Genomic DNA, 24,000 nt, shown 5'->3' on the forward strand with positions numbered 1-24,000 from the left:
CTAACCTATGGCCAAAGCAGTCAGGAGATTGAAAAACGACGAGGAAGCTCGGGGCTTCATTCTTGTCCACCTGCAAGTGAAGAATAGAAAACATTAGAATGCGGAATGTGAATAACAAAGAAATAGGGTGTTTGCCTCAAGTTTATGACTGTAACAAACATGCAATAAATGTTCTTATTTTATTAGCGTAGTCATAAGGTAATTTATTTATTTGTTTTTCACGCAGATACCTAACAACCCTTTCAATAGGTTGTTCAGTTGTTTGGATAATTAAAGGAATTGGTCTTATGCTTGTTTGCTTTCATTTTGTTCTCGTCATTCCAGTTTTGAATTAGTTCTCGCCTGACTCCTGCGTGGGTCCTATTCATATTTTTTTCCTGTCCTCCGACCAAGGTTTCTGAGTTATGATGTAATGTTGATTGTTACATCTTGATATTTATATCTAGAGTGAAGTTTTTCCCCGATCTTTTGGTGTTACTTTTGTCTGTATCGGACTATGGTTTATTGTTGGTCTTGTTTAATGATACTGAGTAGTGATTGTCACTGGTTTGTTTATTTATGAAATGTATTATCAATGTAGCCTTGTGTCTTTTTTAACAATCCTTTTGTAGCAAATCCATACCTATGAAGTAGAACATATAAAAGTTAAGTCAGAAAGAGTTGGGTTTGTTACATGACGAAGAAATAAAGTGACACTGGCTTGGCAATATTCATTTGCCTCTGCGTCTAAAGATTTACAATATGTGGTATCTGATTCTCTCTCTCTCTCTCTCTCTCTCTCTCTCTCTCTCTCTCTCTCTCTCTCTCTCTCTCTCTCTCTCTCTAGCCTGGCAGCGTAGTTGTTTATGTCCAGTTCACAAGTTAAAGGATCCCTGTTCGTCTCTCGAGCTGAATGAGAAAGGGCTAACTAACACTTTGACTCAAGTACATAACTGCGTACTTATTCGATTGGCTTGTTTTCGCTTCTAGGATGGAGAGAGAGAGAGAGAGAGAGAGAGAGAGAGGGACCTTACAGACCTTACATCTTGTTCAAGTTGCCCCAGGTCCCTCAGTGTGAGGCACCTCTAATGTTTACCAGAGAGTTGCTAGTGCATCTTCCGACATATTTTGCATCTTCCAATCTTGGATGGTCTGGGATGCAGCTTAGATATTTGTCAAGGTTATTCTTAAACACATCTACGCTCACTCCTGATATATTCCTCAGATGAGCTGGCAACGCATTGAATAGACGCTGCATTGTCGATGCTGGTGCATAGTTGATTAATGTCCTGTGTGCTTTCCTTATTTTTCCTGGTATAGTTTTGGGCACTATTAATCTACCTCTGCTTGCTCTTTCTGATATTTTTAGCTCCAGGATGTTTTCGGCAATTCCTTTTATCTGTTTCCATGCCTGAATTATCATGTAGCGTTCTCTTCTCCTTTCTTGACTATATAATTTTAAGGATTGTAGTCTTTCCCAGTAGTCAAGATCCCTAACTTCTATTCTAGCTGTAAAGGACCTTTGTGCACTCTCTATTTGTGCAATATTCTTTTGATAGTGTGGGTACCATATCATATTGCAATATTCAAGTGGACTACGAACATATGTTTTATAAAGCATAATCATGTGTTCAGCTTTTCTTGTTTTGAAGTGCCGTAACAACATTCCCAGTTTTGCTTTACATTTTGCCAATAGAATTGCTATTTGCTCATTGCATAACATGTTCCTATTCAACATCACACCAAGGTCTTTAACTGCTTCCTTATTTGTGATTGTCTCATTATTAGGTCCCCTATATGCATATAGCTTTCCTTCTCTGTCTCCATAATTTATTGACTCAAATTTATCAGAGTTAAATGCCATCCTATTTACCTCTGCCCAATCATATACTTTGTTAAGGTCTCGTTGTAGCGCGTTCCTATCTTCAATACAAGTAATTTCTCTACTTATTCTTGTGTCATCGATGAAACTACTCATTACCGGGTCCTTAACATTACTGTCTATGTCTGCAATCATAATAACAAACAGTAATGCAGCTAACACCGTACCTTGTGGCACACCGGATATTACCTTAGCTTCATCCGATTTCTCATCATTTGCAATAACTATCTGCTTTCTGTTGTGTAAAAATTCTTTTAACCATCTTCCTACTTTATCCACTATATTATGTTTTCTAATTTTCTTCACTAATATATTATGATCTACCTTGTCAAAAGCTTTTGCAAAGTCTAGATAAACCACATCTGTTTCATTTCCGCTTTTCATATTTTTGTATATGTTCTCACGGTGGGCTAACAGTTGGGTTTGTGTACTTTTTCCGGGTACAAAACCATGTTGTCCTATATTAAAGAAATTATTTTTTATTAAATGTTTCATAATATTTTTCTTCATTATCCCTTTCATACACTTTCATAATATGTGATGTTAGACTCACAGGCCTATAATTACTTGCCTCTAGTTTTGATCCACTTTTGAAAGTAGGGGTAATATATACTAATTTGTGCTCATCATAAATCTTGCCTGTATCTACACTTTGTCTTAATAATATTGCAAGAGGCTTTACGATAGAATGAACTACTTTCTTTAACAAAATAGCAGGGACACCATCAGGCCCAGCTGCAGCTCCATTTTTAATTTCATTAATAGCCTGCATAATATTAGCTCCATTAATATCTATGTCTGCTAAATATTCATTATTTTCATCCCTTCTGTATCATTATCTTCATTATCAATTCTCGGGGTGAATTCTTTCTTATATCTTTCTGCCAATATGTTGCATATTTCCTTTTTTTCATTCGTTAATCTCCCTTCAATTCTTAGAGGACCTATTTCTATTCTTCTTTTATTCATCTTATTTGCATACGAGTACAATAGTTTGGGGTTTTGCTTGATATTTACTAGGGTTTTTTCTTCCAAGTCCCGTTTTTTCATTTTCTTTTGATTGTATAATCTTTTGTTCTGCATTTTCTGTCTTACTTTTTAGTTCCACCACTTTCCATGCATTCTTTTCTTTTGCAAGACCTATTTTCCAATTTCTGATTTTCTGGAACAAGATCCTTCTGTCTCTTGGTATGGATGACTGATATTTACTTTTCTTCTTCGGTATATATTTATCCACTATTTTCTCTAATATTTTATATAATATCTTCATATTTACCTTTATATCACCACTTACGAAAATGTTATCATAATCTTTGTTTATTTCTTCATTTATCTCTGACCATTTTATATTTTTACTGTAGAAGTTGTATTTTCCATATCCTTCCCACTTTTTCATTTCCTGCTTACCTCTGTTTTCTCTTGCTTTGGAATGGACTGTTAATTCTATGACATTATGGTCTTAAATACTCGCATTATAAACATAATTCACCTCGTTCACAAATACTAGGTCTAAAGTATTTTCCTTTCTTGTTGGCAGGTGATTTATTTGTTGAATGTTGTATTCTAGTAGCATATCTAATAGCTTTTCGAATTTCCTCTTATCTTCTGCACTACTATTACTCTCATTTTTATATGTATAAATACCACAATCTCCTATTCGTTCTTACCAGTCTACGAAAAGAAAGTTAAAGTCTCCGGATAGGAGAATAGTCCAGTCCTTGTGATTTCTACATATATAATCCAATTTTTCTATTATTGTGTCAAACTATTTAGTATTAGGGGGTCTATATATTACTATGTTCATTAATTTTTCAGATTTAAATTCTACCGCTATTAGTTCACATTCTGAGTTACAATATTTCTCATATATTTTTCCTTGTTTTTTGTCTTTCCCATATATCGCGGTTCCCCCTTGATTCCTATTTTTTCTATCTAATCTATAAGTTTGGAACCCATTTATTTGATCGTCATTACCAGTCTCTTGGGAATACCAGGTTTCACTTATAATCATTATATCTATTTTCTTTTCAATTTGGGTTAGTTCTACTAAGTACTCTATTTTTCTTTTTGAGTTACTCGTAACTAAACCCTGCGCATTCATCACTATGAGAGAGAGAGAGAGAGAGAGAGAGAGAGAGAGAGAGAGAGAGAGAAGAGAGAGAGAGAGAGAGGAAAAAGACGAAGAAGAAGAATTTTGTAATATATTCTTCAAAGAACGTAAAACATTCTCACTCTGCCGTTTCTCTGCTAAGATTTTGGGATGCTCCGTCACTGAGACTTCTTAGCAATACCCCTGAAAGTGCATGTCACACTGAATACACCAAAACTTTTGGGGTTTCCAGAGAAAAGACTATGCCTCAGTCACCGCCACCTTAAAACCTGCATAGTATCAGTCTCTTCATTTACCTATGTAGGAGGATCAACATCAGTCCACTCTCCTCTTTGTTAGAGGCATTCTTGTACCTCCTGGATATTCAGGCTCCTTTTTCCAGTTGCTGTTTAACTTCATCTATCCAACCTTTGTTGCGTCTTCTCCTCCTTTTCCATAACAGTTCTGAAGTATAGTCTCAACGCTTATTCTTTCCGCATGACCGAACCTTTGACCTCGGCTAATCCTTTTCCACTTCTACATAGATATCTCACCCTACTTTTCACTCTATCAGTTCATGTCAGACCACACACTTAACGGGCAAGAAATTTAACTCAAAACGCCATCCTTTTCAATTCCTTTAATATTAAACAATCACACTTCGTTCCTACAGGGGAAAGTAGCCTCAGTAACGCCCAAAACATTCCCACTTGGCTTCCGTAAGACATTTACTCTCTTTTCGTTTATCTATTCTTCGATTCACCTCCGCTTCCAACTTACAGTCATCTGTTATATCTACTTCTAGACTCTTTGACGGATCAGCCACTCCATTCTTTCACAATCTATGCCAACATTTCTCGATTTATCCGCCTGATTTCCATTTACCTTCATAATCTTGAAACTCCAGTGTGGATTTATTACTGAATAAACGATATCAATTATCACGATCATATTTACTTGCTGCTCTTCCTCTTATTAGTGTGTACGTTTCTCTGTGTGTTAAACTTTCATTATGTTAAACGAAGAGTGGAAAAGATGTAGTATTTCCCAGGAGTATACAAGGAGACAGACAGATATGCGCACAGACAGAAATGCAATTGGGAAAGGAATTCTACGTAAGGTCAAGTACTGATAAAGTGGCTTTAAGCAATGTTCCTAAACTTTCAGAAAAAAAATGGTTAAACTACCGAGAAAGTTCAGAGAATTCAAATGTTCTTCCTTCTCTGAGATCAGTCAATATATGATATGTAAGTTAATCGTTCAGAACGTGTTCTTTAGAATATTGCCTTTAAGGATAAAAGTTGCGGTTATATAACCGTAATTTTCTATGTTAATCTAAGAAAATAGATTACACTACTATATATTGTTTGTAAGGATATATAATATTCACTCGAAAAGTTCCTTTTTAATTTGTCTAAAGGTCATTGTCCCAAAGGACTCGCTATTGTGGCTGTATAAAGATTGTTTTATACATCACTCAATCTAAAACAACAGATTTTATGTTAGAGGATTGATTATTATTTGTTTATGTGCATATGAAATTTTAACACATACTCGATGATGTCAATGGTGGTGAACGAAATATCACCTACTCTCAGCTAGGTTGAAACTGCCAGAAACTCTTGAGAACGACAATAAAGATACGGAAGGGTAATGGACTGATCTCCTGTAACAAACACATTAATAAAAAAATTATATTTCATTTATCACCTGATAGAAAAAATGCCCAGTCGTTTTGATAACTGTTTAAAGATAAAGAGAAAGAAATAAAGAAAAATATGGTTTGCAAAATTGAAGAAAGTAGTTTTACTGAAGTACTGAGAAGTCTAGTTTCCCGGAACAACAGGGGAGCTCTAGATCTCTGGCAAAAGGTCATAGCAGGACAGAGATTGTTTGAAGTCATCCTGAACAGCGAGTCATCTTCCATATTATCAACTTGAATCTCATTTAAAAGATTAAAGTTAACAATCGAGATCTGAAAGAGGCCATACGCCATACGCATTGTGTGAAAAAGTAATGCTCTGTTGGAGATTATACGCCACCACATAGCATGTGTGGTGTGGGGGGGGGGGGGGGGTCGGGGGGGGGGGGGTCGGGGGATGCTGAATACTATGACCCAGTTCTCATGCTTTCAAACATTAGACTCCACCTATCTATCTATCAATAGATAGATAGATAGATAGATAGATAAGATAAGGTAGGGAATATTTTAGCTAAATGAGAGAACATATTTTACCCTCATCTGGAGAAAAATCTTTCACTAATATAATCGGAATAATGACTAGATTTAGCACGAGAGGCACAACTCTCATAACGTTGCATGTATATACCAGTTTTGTATCCATGGAATAGTTACTCAGTCTGGCATGAGTGCAACATGAGAGATTACTCTCGTTTATATGTATAGAGCAGTTCTTGAACATAGCATGAGAGAATGAGAGACTACTCATTCGTATCCATAGAGACTTCTCTCATTTATAGCCACGAAAAAGTCTAATTAAGCATGAGAGGTAATGCTCTCATTAATCTCACTGGAACTGATTCCGAGCTTGACATAATAGTATCTTATTTCTCTCAGAAGAACAGTTGCCGGACCAGTTATGAGAGCAAGCAATCTCATTTATCTCATCCAAGCAGTGACCAAGCGAGGCAGAGGCAGGGTGGCTGATGCCCTCATTCGTTTTCACGGAAGACGATCAGAAAAATCTCTTTTGATCCGATATTGCGAAGCGGAGGAACAAAAGACGAAGCTTTTCAAAACATAAGAGCAATATTCCCGATGCCGGAATTGTCTTTTAATCGAAATATAATTTCAGATTTCCAATTCACAGATCGACAATATAAGTTTCGCTAATATTGGATGTATTACATTTCATTTCATTTCTGCCGTCTTTTAATCCTTCGCGCACACACACACACACACACACACACACACACACACACACACACACACACACACACACATATATATATATATATATATATATATATATATATATATATATATATATATTATATATATATATATATATGACCTGATATCGGTCATTTGTGGGTTCGGGATATATGGAGAGAGATAAGTTTAAGTTAACATGCATGCAATGTAAGACATGCAAAAGTAATAGTCGAGGGAACGTTTAACACAGGTGTATTCTTCCTCGCAAGAATACATGGTGACACATGTCTTTGTGTGGCGGCCGACGGGACTGCGGGGCACTGGCCACTCCTCTCGTCCCTGTCTGTGCTGTATGGGACCCTCTAACGAACTCATTTGACCGCTGGTGCGTCCTCTGTTTCAAATGCCTCCTTCACACGGCATCGTTATGCAAGAAGCTGATTGGTTATTATGTCTCCTTAGACACAAGGGCCAATCAAGAAGGATATAGAGAACTGCCCAAGCCACGCCAACTACTAACATGTTTGGCGGTTGACTTATGTTATTATGCATACACACAGTATCACTTATAACAGTTTCACGGGACTTCAGAATATCACGGAAAGGCTTATTCAAAACTGTATCGAATCAGCTTATATATATAAAACATATATATATATATATCTATATATATATATATATATATATTATATATATATCATAACTATTCATATATATATATAGATGCAGAAACAGCTGTATATGTTAGCATATTCAAAACGTTGTGGTGTTTAACATTTTACAGAGATTCTCTTGTTAACTGAAGAAAGAGGTGGCTATTTTCTGTACCAATTTTTCATAATCCGACTTTTTTATTTCTATATTTGCGCAAGTTTTTCATTACGTGAGATGGGGTTTCAACTGAAATTATTTCTCATAATGTAAATCTTCTTTCATGCAACTCTCGTTCTGAGATAAATCTAAAAAGAGTAAATGAACCTTAACTCTAATTCATACACAATCATTGATGATGTCCATTTTTTTAAGTCAGTTTGGGATGCTGATTCCCGTTTCTTTCAGCCTCTTGACGATTTCCTTTTATCTGTTATTGTTTTTCGCTTAAAACTGGTCCACTTATCTATCGACTTATCGCTCTACTTATCGGTCCATTAGTCTCCAATCAACCGACCCACCCGATCATGAGGGATCCTCTTCATTTTTTCATGAATCTTTGCAGAATTTAGAAGCTCCGAGGGTTGATTTATTTTTCTTTCATTTGAGTGTCCCGCCTTCGTATTGATTTTGGCCACCAAATTCTGCTCTGGCAATTCCTCACGTTTCATTATTTGACCTAACCAGTTGTTTGCCTATGACTCTGATAAAGGTTGCTCATCTTATATTTTCTTTTGTTATTCTAAGTAACTCCTCGCAGCTTCCACGCCATTTCCAACTTATTCCCATCACCAAACCGTAAATTCACAAGTTTTGATGGTCTAAGTTCTTTTAGCCATAGTCCTATACCTCATTTCAAGGTCTTCGTCAATCATTTACTACTTGATGTGAGATCAACTCTCTAGGTTATTATCTCACTTTTTCAAGGCTGAGCCTCCCCAAGTGAGATAGTGCCGTCGGTAAGCCCCATGTGGCGCACTGCAGGCATTATTGAAGGTTGTTTGTGGCATCCCTTTACCTCCGTTCTTCCATCTTGCCGTCCCACCACTCCAACTCCCCTTTTCGCTCTCTTGACCCTAAATGGCTGCGCCCTTCGCTTCAAAGCCTTTTTTTCATAAATCAACCAACCAAGGACGGACACCTGCAGTGAGCATTAAAGAACCTTTGGTACTGAGACGTTCGCTGATGTTTAGCAAATCTCTTCGGTCTCAGGAAGAAACGAGGATCGGTGTCAATTGTGAATGTGAAAGATCTCTGTTGAAATATAACTTACGAAAAACTGACAAGCAACAGACCATCCGTTGTCAGTCCAAGTCATAACTGCTTATGTAAGGAAACAGAAACCTACCTTTGTCCCAAAACAAGAAGCAAAACTATTCTGGTCCTATCCAGTGTCCTCATTTGACCGAAATAGGTATTGTTGAAATTATTGATACTGTCTATGAGACATGACTGGCAACTTATATTTAACGGTCCATATCCTGTACATTTGGATACTAATTCATATGTACTAGTGTGGTCATTGTCCCGTTGTCTTTGCGTTAGGTCATAGGGTCTAAAGATCCTGAAAGGCTATAGTTTTTCGATTTTTCAAAAAAGCAGTGAGGGTATCATCTAATGAAGGCGCTTTACTGACATTAACCCTTTGATTGCATCTTCTCTTAATGCATCTGTCTATTATTCTTTCCTGTATCACGTCAGTTTGGAAAATCAAAGTCAGGTGGTCGTGTAAGCCTATTCTCGAATTTCCTTTATTATTTAATATCTTGATCCACCCTGACCGAATTTTTTTGTTTTATTCATTCTTAATTTATTAAAATGCTTTCTTTTCTTCATCTACAACTTCATACGGTATATATATATATATATATATATATATATATATATATATATATATATATATATATATACATGTGTGTGTGTGTGTGTGTGTATTTACATATATATACAGGGTGTAATACAAGTTCATGCAAATATTTGGGGAAATAAAATAAAAAGTAATTCTGAGCAGAAAATGTTCTATAAACATATGCATTTTAAGGCGTCATTTATCGGTGAGGCGAATTTTTAAAATAACCTTTATCATTAAATGACCAAGTAAGATGACTCGCTAGAGATGTCGGAGTAGTCGCGACAATGGGGACTGGGGAGGGGGATGGAGGTGATCACCTTACTTGTTATACTCAACAGCCTTGCTTTTTCGCCGCATTCCTTATTCATTTTGAAAGTAAGAAACTGGAGACGATGCTTTACCGTTCCAGTAACGAGAAATATGCAAACATGATGTTTGGTTATAGGTTTGCAACAATGAACTCCACTGTTATAAAAAAATTTAAATCAGCGATTAGGCTGATGTGAATAGAATACTTCCAAATCAAGCGCATTCTTTAGATATGAGCAAAGGGAAAATAAATGCAAGTATCATTGAAGACATCACTGGGCTACGATAAAGAAAAGAAAACAAGCAGAATGGAATCTCCCCACCATCAAAGAAAGGCCTATTCATTACACACCAATCAAAGATGTAAAAAGTATTTTCAAAAGTTTCTCCTTTTCCATCAAAAGTATTCATCATACACCAGTCGAAGGGAAAAACACACACACCTAAAAAAATGTCTTCATCTCTGTCAGGTGAAAAAGAGAGAATGGGAACATTAGGGAAAATTCACTTTCTTTGTTCTTTTCTGAACAAGGTAACATATTCATCCAGTAATCAAAAGAGGTAAAAGAGTTGACGATGTTCAAAGTAAAGTACCCTCCCTACCTGCATTCCCGTGCCATCATGATTGCTGTCATTATCACTTATTCAGCATAGGCCTAGTCCTGACTCCTGATTCAACAATTTCGTGGCATTTACACTACTTTCTTGATACATAAGGCTAATCATTTAAATTAGATAACAGTGAAGTATGTTTACACAGGATTTACTAATTGAAGGGAAAGTAATGTTACATTTTTCATAAACCTACAAGAAAGAAATCATAATTAAAAGACTAGCAACCCAATTGTCTAATGCTCTTCAACCACCACTCCTCCCCTCCCTTTCCCTCAGACATCGTGAACGCCATGTTGGCTGAGAGGAACGTTAAGGAAAATCGGTTACCGATAAATGAAACCTTGAAATGCATATGTTTATAGAACATTTTCTGCTTAGAATGGCCTTTTCTTTCATTTTCCAAGATATTTGCATAAACTCGTGTTACACCCTCTCTCTCTCTCTCTCTCTCTCTCTCTCTCTCTCTCTCTCTCTCTCTCTCTCTCTCTCTCTATATATATATATATATATATATATATATATATATATATATATATATATATAATATATATATATGTATATATTATATATATATATATTATAATAATATATACCCTATGTTATATATAAACATAAATAAAGGTTTTTTGCCACGAAGGAAAAAATGAAAAAGCGAGCTATCTCGCTTTCTCATTTTTTCCTTCGTGGCAAAAAACCTTTATTTATACATAGCATCACGTTTTAAATTTTTCGTGATCAAGTTATTCATATAGTATATATATATATAACTATATATTATATAATATATATATAATATATATATATACACCATATACATACACACACACACACACACATATATATATATATATATATATATATATATATATATATAATCCTCTGAAAGCAACAGTGTTTTCCCTTAATACTTGCCAATAAGAGAGAGAGAAGAGAGAGAGAGAGAGGATGGGTATATTTTTATCTTATTCTTGTATATTACACGCACAATATATATAATATATATATATATATATATATATATATATATATATATATATATATATATATATATAGATATAGATATAGATATATATATATAAGCGAATACCACGGGAAAATGGTAGTCAGAAATCCAAGTGCTTTCGTCTTTACTCAGACATCGTCAAGGAGCTACTAAAGTACAATTGGAGAGGAAGGCCTCAGATACAAACAAGATCAGGAATACCAGATGGTTAATTATCAAAAGGGTAAAATTAAAAGGGATAATCCAGGATTATCGGATATCACATGGTCACAAACTTAAACAGATTCTGACCCTAACCGAAATTACAAAGTATCTTTACAGTCCAAAACATGTAAAAACTGAATATATTAATTTTGTTCTTATATTTATCTACAACTTTTTTCATTATGAAAGCATCAAGTTTAATAAACCAAGACTTAAATTTAGAACATTTCTATTATTTGACTTGATAAAACACGATTCAATTATATTCCTTTTAACTGTGTCATTACATGGGACTAAGGCTCTTGCTTGTCTCCAGTTAATAGGATGGTCTAAATCTCTCATATGTACGAATAATGCATTCGATATTTGCCCAGTTCTCACAGAATATTGACGTTGCTTGAGACGCTGTGAAAGAGATTTGCCGGTCTGTCCGTAATAGACTTTATCACACTTTTTGCAAGGAATTTCATATATGCAGCCTGGGAGATCTTTAGGAGAATTTTTGATTACTAAACTCTTGACGTTAATATTACTGAAAACAACATTTATGTTAAAAAGCTTTAAAATTCTAGGAATATCTAAAAACCTTTCATCATAAGGTAATTTTAGAATGTTATGCTTACTAAATTCAAGTTTGTCATTAGTTGAATAAAATGTTTTTCTAGCTCTTTTCCATGCCACATCTAGCAAAAAGTCCTTGGTATTTTAGTTTCAATGCAATATCATAAATAGTTTTAATTTCAGCGTCAATAAACTGCGGGCTACAGACACGTAAAGCCCTTAGGAACATCCCAGAAAAAACAGAGAATTTAACATTTTGATGGTAATTGGAGTAGTAATGAACAAAAGAGGCAATATTAGTTGATTTTCGAAAGACTGAAAAGGTGAAATTTCTGTCATTTCTATGGACAGTTACATCAAGAAAATTCAAATTACAATTTCTTTCTTCCTTTACAGTAAATTTTATAGAAGGGACTAAATTATTGAGATTATTAACGAATTCCTGGAGGTTTTCGTGAACTGGCCAAATACAGAAGATTTCTGACTATCATTTTCCCGTGGTATTCGCTTATTTATGAAGTCACGAGCATCAACTGTGATTTTTTAATGCTATATAATATTGTATAATATATATATATATATCTTTATATAATTATATATATATATTTATATAGTATATTAGTATTAGATATACACATATATATAATATGTGTGTGTGTGTGTATAGATATATATACGTATATACTCGTATATACTATATAAAAAAATTCATTTTTATTTTCATATACATCACCAATAAATTTCCTCTCTCTCTCTCTCTCTCTCTCTCTCTCTCTCTCTCTCTCTCTCTCTCTCTCTCTCTCTCTCTCCTCTTGTCAGGTATTAAGTGAAAACACTGTTGTTTGCAGAGGAAGTAATTATAGAGGATGTTCCCTAACGGAGACTTAGGATATCTCCGTGGCTTATTAGACGGGATCAATGAAATAAGCCTTTGAACATTATTTACTTTATCATAATAAGGCAAAGAGATTCTAGCTTCCGGAGAAATGATGGCCATTCGAAAGAAGTAACAGAAAGAAGAAATGTAGAAAGAGGAGATAAGTTATTAAGAAAACAGATAAATTACGAAGTAAATATGAGTAAAGATGTGAATTATACAAATACAAAAAGAATTGTAGGAAAGTAATAATGACTTGAATCTTCACTCGAACATCTGAAGTTACAATTGCACGACATCCAAAAATTTGAAAAATATCGTAATTTAATTATTTGACCAACCAATGAGGGGTCATGTCTGATATTAGCTTCATATCAATAAACTTTTTAATTCCTTTCATCAAAAATGAATCCTAAATTTAATTTTAAAAACTAAATCCTAAAACATTTAAGAATCAAATTCTATCCCCAATTTTTTTAATTTAGATTAATCTAAATGTTCTATACATTGATTCAATATTCAGCCTATTTAATAGTGATGTCATCTTAAATCGGTTTGGTTGAAATTAGTTCTTAAGTTTGTTTGATTTTGAAATATATCTTTCCCATTATGAAGGCTGAATATCATGAACTGTATATATATATATATATATATATATATATCTATATATATATATATATATATATATATATATATATATATATATATATACATTGTCAGAAACCAACAATCAATTTCATTTACTTCAAAGATTTATGTAAATTACAAACTCCTAACGCCATTTGTTGGCAATAGTGAAATTAATTGACTTCTAACGCCATCTCTTGGTAACGGTGCATTAATTTCGGTTTCTGTTCTGTTTTTTTTCATCCTTGGAAAAACTTACGTCGGGGTTGTTACGGTTTATTTTCGTTGAATTCATTATCCAGTGGTGGTGGCAATACATACTTATCCTGATGTGGTGGTAATGGCTTTTGTGTATATTTAAAGTGGTGAAAATAGATTTGTTAAGCCTTGCTGATTATTTTATTCCAATGTATAACCATCTATTGTGGTTCCATCTCGGAGTTATGAAAGTTCTTCAGAATTAGTGAAATACATTATAATATATATAAATATATATATATATATATTTATATATATATATATATATATAATATATATATATATCATTACAAGGGGGATATCTATTTGACTTATAATTTTAATGGAAATACTAGTGATTATTCTGGTGACAGATGAATAAATAAACAACATTTAGGCTGCAATTATTTATACTTATTTCTACCTATTTAAAGGTCATTGTCTTCTGAAATATTAATAGAAGAACAGAATAGTAGACACAAAAAGTTGGTCATAAACTTTTGTCGGATGATATTGCGACATTTCCTTTATTTTTTGCTTTTGGATGAACAGTAGGCCATACATACAATACACATACATTCCATGGGTGTTAGCTCTACTTAACTGTGTATGTATGTAGGAAAGCCATTTCATCACTATATGAATATTATTTGTTTGTCCTATATGATTATTCTGGTCCCTAAATTATCTTAGAAATATTAAGTAATAACTGCAGACTGTTGATGTCATAGGTAGGCATATTATGTGTTTCCAGATGAGCCTCTATTCTTGGCAATACAAGTTTAAAAGCGTAACCAAGTGTGAAAAAATGAATGGGGCAGATTTCTACGATAACAGCCTCCAGAAGGAAGCACTTGAATGCTCTGATTTATAGAGGTAGATTCCTTCCTTTTTGTAACAAGAGAAGGAGGAGGAGGAGGATTAAATAAGAGTTGAATCAGATATTATTCAGTGCACGAAGTATGTGACACAAGCAGCTGCAAATATAGGCTTTGTGCAGACATTCACGAGTCCTTTCAGTAAGGTAGTGTCTCTTGTCTCTTATATTTACATCTTGCGCAAAAGGTCACGGAAGGCGAAAAAGGGGGAAAAATTAAATAAAATGACTAAGATTGACATATCATAGGACCGTCTACCAGATAGCCGTTTGCAGTGATTAATTAATGATCTTTTCTGTGTCTGACACGCTTTATCATTGACATACTATTTAAAATGTCGTTTACCACTGCAGTAATGATAGGCAGTATTGATCATTAATTAATCAATGCAAACGACTACCTGGTAGACGGTCCTATGATATGTCAATCTTAGTCATTTTATTTAATTTTTTCCCCCTTTTTCGCCTTCCGTGACCTATCGCGCAAGATGTAAATATAAGAGCCACACCCTTTCGCTCTTATTTGTTTACCCAATAACCTTTGATTGATTTTAATGCTCTCCTTCGCTCTGCTCAACTTTCCTACCCGCCTGTTCATAATTTCAATAGCTTTAGGATAAAAGTTCATGACTGTAAAACCAAACAGTATTTGCTTTTCAGTTTCTCTCTTTATCCATTTTTATATGTCAGGTTTATTTTTTATGGATCCATGACGTCATTAAAGAGAGAATGCTGAAATCATATTTCCACCGAAGGATCTGAATGTTCGACAGAAGGAGAGGGTAAAGCGGAGCTCTTTTTGGGGGAAAGTCCATCACTGGATCAAACGCTTCCTTCAATTCGATTAAGGCACTGAGGCTGGTGGGTCGATGCAAATTGATATTGATCGGAGGAAATCCATTTCAGAGAGAGAGAGAGAGAGAGAGAGAGAGAGAGAGAGTAATAAGAGACCGGTTGAATCAATGAGGATCGGAAGACGATCTGGATTAAGAAAGCCTTCAGAGAAGCTCTTTCGGAGAGAAGATGCTCACTGAAGCTGGAAAAGAGATTCATTCTCCTCCTTGTTCTGTTACTTGAGATTCCTCTTTTATAAACAGCCAATAAGGGCCCATAACTTTTAGATATCCTCATAAATGTCTTTTTTTTTTAACATTATCGTTTCACTAGAGGCATTTTGACTTGGAATAAAAACCTCTCCGTCCTTCTCTAATCTTCACATGCGAGGAAAATCTTCCTGCCAAAATATAAGTGGAAGTAAAGAAAATAACAGAACACCAGGGTTCTCTCTCTCTCTCTCTCTCTCTCTCTCTCTTTTATACATACATACACAGACACTCACACACACACACACACGCATAGATATATATTATATATATATATATATATATATATATATATATATATATATATATATATATATATATATATATATATATATATATATATATCTATGTGTATATATATATATATTATTATACCTATATATATATATATATATATATATATAATATATATATATATATTATATATATATTATTATATATATATAGGTATATATAATATATAAGGTATATATATATATATATATATATATATATATATATATATATATATATATATAAATATGGGCCCTTAGTGACTGTTTATAAAAGAGGAATCTCAAGTAACAGAACAAGGAGGAGAATGAATCTCTTTTCCAGCTTCAGTGAGCATCTTCTCTCCGAAAGAACTTCTCTGAAGGCTTTCTTAATCCAGATCGTCTTCCGATCCTCATTGATTCAACCGGCCTCTTATTACTCTCTCTCTCTCTCTCTCTCTCTCTCTCTCTCTCTCTCTCTCTCTCTCTCTCTCTCTCTCTCTCTCTGAAATGGATTTCTGCCGTTCATTATCAATTTGCATCGACCCACCAGCCTCAGTGCCTTAATCGAATTGAAGGAAGCGTTTGATCCAGTGATGGACTTTCCCCCAAAAAGAGCTCAGCTTTACCCTTTCCTTCTGTCGAACATTCAGATCCTTCGGTGGAAATATGATTTCAGCATTCTCTTCTTAATGACGTCATGGATCCATAAAAATAAACCTGACATATAAAAAATGGATAAAGAATGAAATTGAAAAGCAAATACTGTTTGGTTTTACAGTCATGAAATTTTATCCTAAAGCTATTGAAATTATGAACAGGCGGGTAGGAAAGTTGAGCAGAGCGAAGGAGAGCATTTTTATTGGGTAGATAAATAAGAGCGAAAAGGTGTGGCTAATCCTAGTCTCATCTTAAAAAAAATTTACTTCCAATTTTATTGGAACATTAGATTTATGTTCTATTTCAGTATTTCCCTCAAAGTATAAGAAAGGAACAGGAGACAGCAGGAGCAGAAACATTTGTGTGAATGAGTGAGTTTGGGTGGTTACATGAAGGCAAAGAAAATGGTGTTCACTTTTCACTTTATATTTTCTTGGTAGACCTGCAGAGCCTTATTTTATATTACACATCCTAATAACAGTGTAGAGGAGGCAATAATTATCTTCAGTTTAAACAAAGTAATCCCCGCTATCTCTCACATGGTAAATCTCCAAAAGCGGTGAGGGAACTCTGGTAAACCAAAGAAAGGATAATGATGCCTTGATGCGATGCTACTGCCACATTACGAAAAATTGACAAAATGAGATTAATTGCAAAAAGCTGCAGCAAATTCATAGTCATTATAGTTTGTTTCCGGGGATCCTGTTCCACGAAACTCAAAGTCCTCCTGTCGCCAGTCAGGAGAAGCTTGAGTTTCGTGGAACAGGATCCCCGGAAACAAAACCATAATGACTATGAATTTGCAGCAGCTTTTTGCAATTAATCTCATTTTGTACATTTTTCGTAATGTGGCCGTAGCATCGCATAGAGGTGATACGGACGTCGTTGCAAAATATTTTTTTCTTTTTAATTTTCACTAAACTTGCAGTTCATTTTTAGATTATATATTTATTGATTTGTTAATTTATCTGTTGTTCAGTAAGTGATCTCTTTCTTTACCACCTCCTGTTACTTCTTTCAATGAACACCATAAACTTTGGAAGTCTGAATTTGAACTCAATGTCCCCTGTGGACCTGTTGCACATAAATAAGGTTCATGTGGAGACGATTCTTCGCTACTGTGTTCAGTTTGTTCGTGAATATCGTGTTTTTTCTCCAAAGCTGAGATTTACATAATTTTAACATATCACCGCACGCAGGTATAAAAACATCCAGTTTAGTCCTCATTACATGAAGGTCTGTGGAATTATGTTGCTGAATTGTGTGCAGATACAGTCGAAATATAAAATGACTCATTACTTGAATAGAATATCTCACCTTAACTTTTATTAGAGAATAACAATTTACAGATGTTAAATTATATGTGGATGAATAAAGTATACACACAGTAATGCCGTATTTTACTTTGATAATTCATGAACTGTAGAAGATTGAAGTTTACATGTGTGTGTGTGTGTGTTCGCTAGTTAAGACGACTAATGCATTGTCTGTAACTTCAAATGTAAATGGTCGTTAAAGCAAGAATATTACAAAATGAGATTTCTGTTTGATAGCAGGGTTTTTTTGTGATGAAAATGTTATTTTACTGTCGTTGCTGTCACATTTGACTAAACCTTTCGTTCCGGTATTCGTAAGTAAAAAACGGTTTCCCACAGTTTCATATTCCCGCAAAGCACACCCGATGATATGACAGGGAATCATGTTTCCAAGGACGTTTAAATCTACCGTACTACTGATACAACGTGTGTGAATCCCATGCCCTATTCGTGATTATTCAATCGACAAAACCCAATAATAACGTCATTATTCTTGCCTCAGATAATCCAATTATCCATTACGCTTTCAATTTATACAAGGAAGACAATTACCCTCATCCAACGCTTTTAATCCACGAACATTGCAAGATATCTGGAGGAAAATGAGGCGGGAACCTATTTTCTATCTGGAGAATTGACTAGGAAATTGGGGGAACCACCTAATAAGCACAATGCATGAATCCGGTATTGGAACAGCGTTTCTCCCGACTGTCGTGAATGTCCTTCCACGAAAACGGCGACTCAGACATCTAGACTCGATCCCGGTAATGGAAATAAGTGTTCATGATCTCGCGATCGAATCAAAGCAATAATACGATGTGTTGTGTGTTTTGTTTTGGTCTTCCTAAAAAGGATGCTTTTAAATGCACTGATTTGATTGTCATAAAGTGAATAATGGTAAAACTCGCTTAATGACGAATCGATTTAGTGTTGTCAGTGAACGGAACTATATGGCTCGTATGAAAAGGCGACCACCCGCCGATGAAAGAACTCATTCATCCAGGCATTAGAGACGGTGAACGGATGGATCATTATCCCTCCTAATCTAACTTCAATATTATATCTGAATTCGAGTCGATTTTGCGAATGGCAAAAAAAAAAAAAGGGAAAAATCGTCATAAATACAAAGAAGAATCGTTATAAATACGAGCAAATATAAATATAAAAGTAAAAAAAAATATTCATAGATTATGCAGTGGTAAATTGAAGAAATGTTTAGTACAATGAATTATTGTAGGTGATCAAACAAACCTTTTCCAACGAGTCTGTTAATCAGATCTCTCTCTCTCTCTCTCTCTCTCTCTCTCTCTCTCTCTCTCACACACACACACACACACACACAAACTGGCAAATACAAACAAAATAGGAAACAAAGTAAACGACGAAAGTAACATCAACAAAGTTAAATCATTACTTACTACAGATGAACCGTTTATCACCACAAGTTGTCAACGACAAAACACGAAATATTTTATCCTATTCCACCAGATGACAGTTCCTCGTTGTACGAGTGTTTTCGCGCTTGGCTACCAATCCGGTGGGCCGAAGTTCGTCCCATTGCTAGGTGACCAATTGGTTCCTAGCCACCGAAAAATATCTAATCTTTCGGGCCAGCCCTAGGAGAGCTGTTAATCAACTCAGTTGTCTAGTTAAACTAAAATATACTTAACTTTTTTTCCACCAGATGACCTTTTTTCTTGTGTCCGGAAATACGTCCTTTCAACAAGCAATGAAATTTCCCGTTTAATGATATTTTTCCTAACTTTCGTATTTATCCACGAGACATGTCGACGGTATTTTGTGACACGAAAATTTTGACAGTAGCTGAATTAATTTTAGGAATGGATATTATGTTTTAATCACCAGCAACGTCCACAACAATATATGTGCATGGCATATATATATTATATTAGATATATATATATATATTATTATATATTTATAATATTAATATAATATATATATATATATATATATGTATATATAATTACTATTATATATATTAGTATATATTATATATATTATAACTTATATATATAGATTATAATATATATATATATATATATATATATAATAATTATATATATTAGATAATATATATATATTTATATTTATACATACATATATAATTATTATATAATATATATATATATGCACTTATTTAACACCCTTGACTGAAGAACTGGCACAAGTCCTGCTATGAATTAAATCTTACGAAAGAGCAAACTTGAGCCGAGCGCCGCGCTGGTCAGAGGCTGTTCTCATTTTGTGTTTTTGGGCACGGTAAATAACTTAATTGGTCTGCATTGTTTTTTGTTGCTTTAAAAAGCTGCAGGAAGCGTTACCTGCTTATTCACCAAGCATAGAAAAAGGATAATTGTTCGCTTGAGGCTGCGAAACAGTTCCCTGCACCGTGAGGGAATGTCCTTTGATGTTTTCGGGTTGAGTTCCTAAGTACCGAATTTATAGGGTAGATTTTAAAAATTCGGACGTTAATTCTTCTGAATTTGGTGCGTTTCCGTCGTAGCTACTCATTTAGACGACAAAAAAGAAATGAAGTATACAGTTAATATGAAGAAAAAATCAAATTGAAACTATAAAATGAATATAGTTATGATAAAGAAGAAAAAACAGAATCAGTTATTGGACCTGTATTGAAAAGACACATCTTTTAATCAAAGTTTAAAAGCCAAAGTAATTTACAGGTTATTCACGGGCTTCAAGCAGTATTTATGCATAAGTTCCATGCCTTGGTATAAAAAAAAAATTGATAAAAAATGTTTCAAAAAACAAAGAAAAAATTGTTAAAAATTGTAGAAAAGAGAAAGAGTAAGCGACCCGAGTTAGGGGATCATGACGAAGAGATCAGACCTCACGCGATACACCTGTTGTTCTCATGGAATTTTAATCCCGGTATCATTAGGCTAATGCTTTCTAAAACTAGTAGTGGCCACCTTCCTCATATGACATCTGCAGGCTGGATTCGGTCGTTCGTCTCCTTTTTTTTTTTTTCTTCGGCAGCTTTTTGTCAGGTTGTGTGTTTGACTTATTTTTACATGTATGAGCAATTTGGATACACGCACTGGTGTCTTACCGACACACAGACGCACATACACCTGTCATGAAAGTCCAGTGTTAAGAAAACTTGTCACCAGATGACCATCACTTATCAATGAATTATAATTCCCCTGCGGTATTTTTATGGCGAATTGAATATTGAATGACATTTGTACTTTATGTTTGTGAATAAAGAATGTCACGGTGATCTGTTAAAAGACAAACGCTCAACATTACAACACGCCACATACATATTCATTTATATATATGTGCATATATTATATATATTATAAATAATAATACATGTATACAGTACTATTATATTTTATATATATTATATAGTAATATTATATATATATAATATAGTTAATAATATAAAGTATGTATATGATATTATATATCGAGCTACAAAATTGTCCTTTAATATCTAAAATTCGCTCTCACCTCGGAATGACTATAATTTTTCATATATGTTTACCGAAGGGAGGGGAATTTATTAAAGCGCATAATAGAATTGGCGACCGACGCGGGCACGAACGCCATCGACCTCTCAAGTTCCAGTACTGGCAGTGAAAGCCTTAAAATATTATAATATATATTATATAATATATATATATATATAAATAATATATATAATATATATAATATATTATATATATGCTATATATATTATATATAATAATTTAAAATTATATATATATATATATATAATATATATAATATATATATTATATATATATTAGATTATATATATATTTATATAATATATATATATATAAACTTATATATTATAGTAATATATATTTATTATATATTAATATATTATAGTTATTATATATAATATATAATATATTATATATATATTAATATTATATATATATAGTATAATATTATATAATATATATTAATATATTATATAAATTATAGTAAGTTTACATTTACACAACTGTGGATTTCTTCACCATTATTACAATTTTTTTAGTAGTAGTAGTAGTCAGTAGGTAGTAGTAATTAGTAATATTAAACAGTTTTTACAAATGACAAAAAAGTAAAATTGATTTTCAAAGATTTTAAAAACTGACTCAGTTGACGGTTGGTGATGCATTTACCCTCATCTACGTATTCTTATGTCAGGTGAAGTTTGAACACTCAGCTCACATTTCGGGAAATCTGTTCGATTCCTCTTTGCAATCGCCCAACGGAAATCGAACAGAATTCCAGAAATCTCTCCTGTGTATGCTGTTGCCTCCACTAAAAATGCGTTAAACTAATGAGGGACGAAGTGGAATTCTTGGCTTTTTGTAAAAATTTTTATTTCATCTGTTTTAATTTTTTCTTTCCAGTCTCTGGAGGAAGGAAATGAATTTCTTTTAGATGGACGTAGTCACCGATATGTTTTCAAGTTTGGCCTTTATTTTTTCCTCTTATTTAATTTTCATGACCAGCCAATCGTTAACTTGTAGCTAAAAAAAAAAAACATTTAAAAAATAAGCAGGAAGTATATTCTTTTTGTTCCATCGTAAAATACTCAAGGTTTCATCATCAGAGTTGTATTTGGAAACAATCTTTAAACTGATGAAACAAAAACCTTAACTTGGAAAAAAGATAACTTAATGAAACTATAACCTCAACATTCTATTATTCTCATGCAAAGAAAGACTCCTACCATCCCTGTATTAAAATTTCTATCTGGTAATAGTAAAAATTTTTAAAAATACAATTATACTAACTAGAGGGTCATACTTCTCAGTAATATGAAAACCTATTTTACTGAGACTTCAATGAATGCCTTCACAGTTAAGAGTACTTTCTGAAATGGTCAGTGAGGTCTTAGTCTGTGATAAAGTCGATTTGTCATTATAGGTATTTTTCCTTTGCTAGGAAGGTAGGGGAAGGGAAGAGGACAAACCAGTTTGTCCACCTCAGGTAGAGATGACAGCAGCCCAGATTCGCACACGACAGCAAGCTCGTATGAATGTACTTTCAGATCCAAACATTGATTAATCTAAATCATTTTCTGGAGTCGTGTCTTGCATAGTGAACCCTGGACTCGCAGAGTAATGGTCAGTTCTTTACTCTTCAGCTTTTGATTCCAAGTTGGGTGGACTGAGTAAGCGGCGACGGAGAATCGAACTCGAGACCTCGAAAGTACAAGCTGTGTTTACCAACAGGATTTTCTCAAGTTGTGAAAGGATATGTATTCCGGTTTCGCATATTTGTTTATCTAGCTTTCTTTATCGCTTAAAACCTCCTAAGTGGAAGCGTTCATTTTTCGAAAATACATTCCTCTCCTGCGTCCAGCGAGAGTTACAACAAATTCCTTTCTGGTTGCCTATTCATTTCCATTTGCCAAAGGCGAGATGCTGTAATTTTGTTTCACAGGAGAGAGAGAGAGAGAGAGAGAGAGAGAGAGAGAGGAGGAGAGAGAGAAGAGAGAGAGAGAAGAGAATGTTTTTCCTTTCTGTTTAATACGAAGGAGCTGGGTAATCCTGAGGTGAAATTACTTGGGAAATTTTTTAAAAGAATTAAACCTCTCTCTCTCTCTCTCTCTTCATCTCTCTCTCTCTTCTCTCCTCTCTCTCCTCTCTCCTCTCTTCTTCATTCTCAAAGCCTTGTCAAAGAGCACCAACTAAACTTTTAATCCGATGATGAAGGTCGATGAGGCTGAGTCCGCCCAAAGTCTTCCCGGAGCCTATTTGATGGGAAGATCCTCTTTTATCCTCAGATTACCTTCCAAGAAGACGCTGTCGATGCTGAAGATTTATGTCTTTCTCCTTAGTTTTCTTTTTGGCGGTCATTATTGCTCTTCTTTTTACTCGTGATGTTGTAGTCTGTCCACAATAGGAAACATTCGTTGCAAACAAAGTTTGTAAAGAATGTTTGCAAACAATGGTTCCTCTCCAGACCTCAGTTGTTCGGATGCTTGTCGGCGCTGTGGCCTCTGTAGTCTA

The 24,000-nt window shown here is 34.1% G+C and overlaps 1 protein-coding gene across 1 annotated transcript in view; it reads right to left on the reverse strand.

Moving 5' to 3' along the window:
- The window catches only part of LOC135198200 (zwei Ig domain protein zig-8-like), a 129,739-nt gene that overhangs the window by 97,987 nt on the left and 7,752 nt on the right, over nucleotides 1–24,000 (reverse strand). Inside the window, exon 3 of the mRNA XM_064225778.1 lies at nucleotides 6–70. Within this exon, the coding sequence (XP_064081848.1) occupies nucleotides 6–60 (55 nt within the window). The 5' untranslated portion in view covers nucleotides 61–70. The remainder of the gene's footprint in view (nucleotides 1–5; nucleotides 71–24,000) is intronic.

Source organism: Macrobrachium nipponense, chromosome 21 (assembly GCF_015104395.2).
Source record: "Macrobrachium nipponense isolate FS-2020 chromosome 21, ASM1510439v2, whole genome shotgun sequence".
Classification (NCBI taxonomy): Eukaryota; Metazoa; Arthropoda; class Malacostraca; order Decapoda; family Palaemonidae; genus Macrobrachium; species Macrobrachium nipponense.